Consider the following 7,651-nt stretch of genomic DNA (forward strand, 5'->3'; position numbering starts at 1 on the left):
CTATTGGCGGTAGACTATGTTTCAAAGTGGGTTGAGGCCATACCAACTAGGAATGATGACGCAAGAACAGTCTCAAGCTTTGTTCAAAACCATATCTTCTTGAGGTTTGGCTATCCTAGGGAGTTGATAAGTGATCAGGGCACTCATTTTTGCAATCGGATTATGGAAGGATTGTTAAAGAAGTAAGGGGTCGTGCACAAAGTCTCCACCGCTTACCACCCACAAACAAATGGGCAAGCAAAGGTATCTAACCCCGATAGGAAGGATTGGAGTCAAAGTTTAAATGACGCTCTTTCGGCGTACCGCACCGCTTACAAGACACCAATTGGTATGTCCCCGTACCGTCTCATTTATGGAAAGGCATGTCACATTCCTTTGGAAGTGGAACATAAAGCCTATTGGGCCATGAAATGTTTCAACCAAAACATAGACGATGCGGGCCTCAATCGAAAGCTTCAACTTCAAGAAATTGAAGAAATACGTCTTGACTCTTATGATAATGCCGCCATATACAAGGAGAAAGCTGGAATATGGCATGATCGAATGATAAGTCGGCGGGTTTTCAAGGAAGGTACCAAGGTTCTTGTTTTTCAAAATCGGCTAAAGTTGTTCTCCGGGAAGCTAAGATCAAGGTGGTTTGGCCCATTCATTGTGAGAAAAGTCCACCCTCATGGAGCGGTCGAAGTTGAGAACCCAAGCACGGGAAAGATGATCAAAGTGAATGGGCAACGACTTAAAGAATATCATGAAGGCATGGAACCACAATTGGTGGAAGAAGTCAACTTGGAAGACCCCATTTACCAAACATGATCAAGAGGAGCACTAAGTCGAGCCATCGACGTTAAACATACGACAACCTTTGTAAATACTCTCTCTTTAGCGTAGAATTTACCGTTTCCTTGTTCATTTATTCACTTTTAACATGTTTTAGAAGCATCAATATTGGAACCTTTTGATAGTTTGTTGAAGTGTTTGAAAGGAGTCGGATGAAATTTCTTGGGAAGCGTGCCAAAGTCGTAATGGAAGTTGAAATGACTCGGAATACCATCTACATGGGTCAAATGAAGGGAAAGCGCAAAAAGAAGGCTAAAAATCCCAACAAGGGAAGAAGTTGAAATTGGCAATTTTGCACGACATCCAGCGAAAAGCGCAGCCTGCGCAGTGAGCAGCTACAGGATCAAAAATTGCCTATTTTCCAAACATTCTACCTTTCCTTCATCACTTTTTCGACATCCTTAGCATAAAACCCCATCCCTTACTACACCCCATCATCAAAAACTCCATCAAACTACAACAAAAACTTCAACAAACTCCATTTTCATCTTCAAATTCATCTCTCAACCCAACATAACACAATCAAACACTCACTTTGTCCTTCAAAAATCTGATTTTCCCCAAAAATTTGTCCCAAACCCTAATTTTTCAAGCCTTGGATTCAAGCTTTTTCAAGTGATTTCTGGGTCCTTTAGAGCATTTTTGGAGGGGTTTTTGCATTATACTTCGATCACCTAGCATTTTAAGTGGATTCGGGGAGGTATAACGACTTTTCCAATCTTTCTCTTTATTTATTTTGCTAGAATCTGAATTTGAGTGCTTTTTCATTGAAAATTTGGATTGTAATTGTTGATTGTAGTCTATAATTGCTGGGATAAACTTGTTTTCTAAGAAAGGGGAGAGGTATTCAACATACATCATACAATTCTACCTTCTTGAGTTAGTGCATAGAAGGTGTTTGTTGAATTGCCTCAAAGAGTGCAAAATAGTTTTGAGTGTTTTTGTTGGTATTGTTGTACTTTTTCTTGCTAGGTACCATGGTTTTTGGCAAAAGGAAAACTCAACAAGGGGAGGGAAGTGCTCCCAAAGTGTTTAATGGGGATGAGGGACTCAATGCCGAACAAAAGAAAAATTTTCGAAAACTTGAAAAAGACAACCCCGTCCCCATCACAAAATTCCTCCACCGTGAAACCCTTCAACTACTAGGAATAGAGGAACTCACCTTCCAACTCTTGAGTCGGGTGGGGTTAGAAAAATACATGGACCTATATGATGACACTTACCGATCTTTCACTTATGAATTCTTGTCCACCATCTCAAAAAAGGGGGAGGGAGCGAATGAGAGAGTGAATTTCCGACTTCACAAAGTGTGGCACACCATTACATTTGATGAGGTAAGAGAGGTTTTACAAATCACAAAAAGGCCTTCCCCGGTTAACCCACCCAAGGGCAAGCTTAATGAAGTTTGGTGTCGTCTCACGGGGAGACAAACATAAGATCATAACGACAAACTCTCCGCCATCACCAACTCCGTGATCCGTATTTTAACAAGGAGTTTGGCTTGTTGGTTCTTCTCTATGGGAGAGCCAACAAAAGTTAGTGACTCGGTGAGGGAGTGCATTTGGACCATGCTCCCGGAGGGGGAAGGTGTGCCGGATTGGGAAAGACTCTTTGTTGATTCGTGTTTGAAGCATAGGAAAACGAAGGGAGGTAACATTAATGGTCGGGGTTTAATCACCCTCTTTGTGGAAAAATATGTGGGAACAACTTCGGTTGACCAACCTCCCGTTTGGGGAAATCATTTTTACAATGCCCAAGGACTTGAAGAACCACACATGATCAAAGTCCTAGATGCCATCAATTTTCGATGCAATTGGTTGGGAGTGGGGAAAACTCCTTATATGATTCTACTAAAGAATGGCCCGATTCCTAATGGTATCCATACCGTTCACTTCTATTGCCCGGCCGACACACATCAACAACAAGAGCCAAGGGTACAAAGAAGAAGGCTAGCCACACCCTCGGTTGTCCACCTTGATAGTGAAGAGGAGAGGGAGATAGGGAGGATTGAGAGTGACCCACCTATTCAAGACACCCCAATGATTGAGGCAGAGGGAAGCTCTAGCACTCCAATCGCCCCTTGGCAACAACAAATGTTTGAGTACTTCACTGAGACCCGGGGGACTTTGGAGGCAATTAGTGGGAGAGTTGATAGCTCTCATGCTTGGCAACAACAACAAGCGCTAAGACTTGAGAGTTTAGATCAATGAAGGGTAGCTAGCATGGAGCACCAAAGATTGAGTGCGGAAGCCGAGAGGGCACAAATGAAAATGCTTGAGGGGATTGCCAAACGGCAAGAGGAGACCTTTGCTTGGCAACAACAACTAACCAAGCAAATGGAAGAGAATCAAGCTATGTGGAAGGCCCAAACCGAATGGAGAGAGCAAGCAAGTCATCAATTCGGGGTGCAAAATGAAAGGCACCACGAATATGTGGAAGACTCCTATCATGATGCCCTCGCACAAGAGGACTCCTTCGGCCTCATCCGCGACCTTTTCGGCATGACCCTGTTGGAAAATGTGTCCTCAACAATAGTGCGATCACATGATTTAATATCATAATTAAATCTCATATTAAGAATACGTAAGGGATGATTCAATTATATAGTCGACTGATCATCATTAATCGGTTATGATTTGCTAACTAGAGTTTGACATTACTGTCGTTTGACGGTGGTGGTCAGTTGATCCCTTAAGGTCACACCTAAATGACAATTCTATTAATAGATAAATTGATTAACTGTATGACGATACAAAGTGATCAATTCCTTAAAATTGAACAATTCATTTGTGAGAGAGAATATAGATATCTTATTGTAATGGGAGTAAATAAGATTCATTTTAGTAATTTGAATACTTTATTACTAAAATTGCTTATTGTTTGAGAAACAATAGAGATAAGAATGAATGGTTAATTATAATTAGAAGATGTTGTGAATTATAATTATATGACCGATTTTATTAATATGATCAAGTATCACTAGTCAATTTATTATATGTAATTATTTAATTTATAAAATGATATTTATGTGATAAATATGCATTAAATTACTTAATAACATGTAACATACTACATGTGACATATTGTGTGACAATTGACAAATTGACAAAATAAAAAGGTAGTCCATTTTATGATAAATGGACCGAAATATTGGTAGTATAGGGTGTTAGGATGATGTTATTTTATTAGTAAAATTAGACATCATCATGGCTAGTAAAGACTACCTTACACACCTATTGCATTGTGAAGAGGAAAAGTGAAAAGCAAGATGCCAATTTTGGCTCCTTCCTCTTGCCTCCACCGATTCCTCTACACTCTTTTAAGAGTGTTTTGTTCTCTTATAACATACTACACTACCATCATTTCATTCATGCATGCAAAATCTCTACAACTCTCACAACTCTCTAAAAGTCTTAGAATCTTCATAAATTGTTCATCATCAATTATAAACACAATATAGGATTACTAGTGTAGTAATAAGTATATTATTAGAATTAATTTTAAGGGTACTAGTATATTAATCTAGTTAATTAGTATACTAGTTTAAGGGTAAGTCTTGGGTGCAATCTAAGGAGTGGCTTCTATACTTGGAGACTTTGGAGGATCATCCAACACATTAAGCTCAAGAACAAGTGAAAGAAGGTGACCTTACTTGTGCCCCATATTTCGAACCATCTTACAATGTAAGGGACATTGTTTTTCTCATAAATCTTTTATTTTGTTATGCATGCACTAGATCTAAATAACAAATAATTAAGAAGTTAATTAGTTCACTATTAGATGAGTATAATAATAGATAAATAAACCTAACAAGTGGTATCAGAGTATATGATGCTGTATGCATAATCGGTTATTGTTTTCCCGAGTTAAAATGCTAACATATAAAACTAAAAATTTGAGTTTTATGAATATAAGCCACGAAATCATTTTGCATGTTATATATATTCTTGTCCTAAAATGTTTTTAGGTCATTTTTATGATTTATGGAAATTTATTGCTCATTTTAATGTTTTTTTTATTGATTTTATTACATTTTTATGAGTAAAATGAACTTTTATTCACTAAAATAAGTTAACCATCACTACTTACCGTGGTATTTTAATATGACGTCACATGAATATTTTATGTATTGCATGTAAAATATTATATTAATGTGATTAATATTTCATGATTTATGATTTTTTAGTGTAAAAATGGCATAAATAGAGATTAAAAAGACTAAAAATGGTTAAACTTACTCTATGACCTTGGAAATTTTATATGACCTCACATGCATATTTTACAATTTGTATGTAAAATCTTGTATTAACTGGATTAATATTGCATTATTTATGATTTTTATGAGATAAAAATGGGTTAAAAGAGGTAAAATGGTTAAAAATAGTTAAATTTCGAATTAGGCCATGAGATTTTAATATGTTATCACCTGCATAATTTAAAGAGTTTATGTAAATTTGGAGATTAAATTATCTCATTTATCATGATTTATGAAGTTTTAGAGTAAAAATGGCATAAATAGTGACTATTTTAGCAAAAATAGCTAAAACGAATTGCATGGCATAAGAAAATTATTTTGGGTTGCATAAATATCCCATATCTAAAATTGTAAAATTGATTGGATTAATTTTTGGATACTTTAGATGTTTTATGAGATAAAACCGATAAAATGCAACTATATTTTCTCAAAATTAATTCGAAAATTTTAACCATGATTTTTGATATTATGAATGTCATGGAATTATTCCAGAATATTCAAAAATTTAAAATTTGAAATTTGAAATTATTGTAATTTAATTTGGATTTATTTCATATAAATTATGATTTTAAGGTCAAATATGAGCATAAAAATTAAATCAAGTTGAATTATTGTCAAAAATTGAGTGATGACTAATTTTTGAGTCCTAAGAATGTTAGGATAATTAAATTGAGCTTAGATGTGATTTAAGTGTTAATTTGTGATTTTAAGAAGTTACGATCACGCATTTCCATAAAACCGGGTTATATAAAAGATATAAGTTAAATAGGGCGATTTGGCACATAATTTGGCATGATAGGTACATATTATAATGTTGCATATTTCAATTGTTGAATGTCTTTTATTTATATAATTTTGAATTATATAATTTTATCTTAGTATGGCCTTAGTTTTAATCGATATTACCCGTAATGAAAGGGAATATTGATTCGGTTGTAATTTAATGTTATCTCGTATCACTTTTATTTTATTAGTTTTTATATTTTACAAATGTATAATAGGAATAGCTTTGTATTTTTATTATTATTATTTGTAATTATGGAGTTTCTTCAAAGACGGTGTCATTCGGAAAGGTGTTCCGACGAAGACGGTGTTCTTGGAAGGCGTGCCACTTGAAGATTCAAGGGACCAATGGAGTTGGTTTCCGAATATGTAATAGATTATTTGATTTTCTATTTTAGGAAGGCCATACTAGGAATTTTATTATTGCTTTGCATTTCTTTTAATATGTTGCATGCATTGCCAAATAGCCATAACAACATATGCATATCATATCGAGTCATCGACCGTGTCAATTATAATTATCGTAGTTCACCGCTTTAGTTCTCTTAAAACGTGATAGATAATAAATTGACGAGACCTCTCACATATAATAATTGAGAATTAGCCTTGCCAAATAGTAGAAACCATGAATCCCAATTTCATAAGGAAGTTGATTCGGCTCACCGGGGTACTAAACTTGTTACGTTGGGTAAGTGGGTAATAAAATGTTATTGCATCGAAATTTGGATTGAGCTCAATGGAAGTATTCGTGACCGTAGTCGCATCTGTTCCGGGCTAAAGATGAAAATGAGAATAATTTTTATCGACCGAGAGTTCTAGAAGTAGAATCGATTAAGAGGTTAATCCACCGAGTTATATTAATAAGGGATGACTTGGCTCACCGTACTCGTATTAATATGAATTTGGATCTCGGAATCATTTATGATAGTTGGGTGGAGGTCACTACATAAATGCTTAAATACTTGTATTAAAATATACGAGTACTATAAAACGATAGATGTTCATTAATTCCTTCATTTCCTATTTTGTAGTCAAAATCGTTTTATCAATTGCAATGGCAACTCCAATCACATCCGCAACCACTAGTTCCAACACGCTCACCAATGTGTCATAGCTCTGATCCTTCATAGATCGATGTATGTTAGAAAAGAATGGGTCCAATTTCGCCGATTGGGACGCGCAACTTCTCTTGCCGCGGAGGGTGACGACAAGCTTCGTTACCTTACCGAGGCATCTCCCACCGAACCTAATGCTAGGTCCACCGCCGCCGCTGGGCAAGCCTATGAGGTTTACCAAAAGGAGTTGGCCGCGACCAAAACGTGTTGATCTTTGCGATGGAGGCCGAACTCCAAAGAAATGCTATAAATATTAGGACCGCTCATGAGATCTACATGAAACTTGTGAACATGTTTTCACGAGCTCCTAGGGTCATACAATATGAGGCGGCTTTCGCATTCTTTGATCTTAACATAAAGGAGGGCCAAAAAGTTAGCCCTCATGTGCTCAAGTTAATGGAGCGTGTTGAGACCTTGAAAATGCATAAGGTGGAGATTCCCGACGAACTCGTGATTGATCGGATTCTTCACTCCCTTAACAAAATCAAAGCATATGTTCAATTCCGGGTGAATTTTAATATGCAAGATAAGAAGGTTTCCCTTGATGAGTTGCACAAAATGCTTGTACAAGCCGAAAGGGATATGGGGCTAAGTGTTAGCTCCACCAAAGATGTGCTCAATGTCAATCATAAGAGCAAGGGAACTTTCAAGAAAAGCGGGAAAA

At 36.3% G+C, this 7,651-nt stretch overlaps 1 protein-coding gene across 1 annotated transcript; it reads left to right on the forward strand.

Annotated features, from left to right (window-relative positions):
* Nucleotides 1-330: 330 nt before the first annotated feature.
* Nucleotides 331-810, forward strand: LOC141648824 (uncharacterized). Its single transcript, XM_074457536.1, has one exon. It carries the CDS (start codon nt 331-333, stop codon nt 808-810), a length of 480 nt encoding a protein of 159 aa, XP_074313637.1.
* The last annotated feature ends 6,841 nt before the right edge of the window (nt 811-7,651 follow it).

The sequence above is a fragment of the Silene latifolia genome, chromosome 3 (genome assembly GCF_048544455.1).
Source record: "Silene latifolia isolate original U9 population chromosome 3, ASM4854445v1, whole genome shotgun sequence".
Classification (NCBI taxonomy): Eukaryota; Viridiplantae; Streptophyta; class Magnoliopsida; order Caryophyllales; family Caryophyllaceae; genus Silene; species Silene latifolia.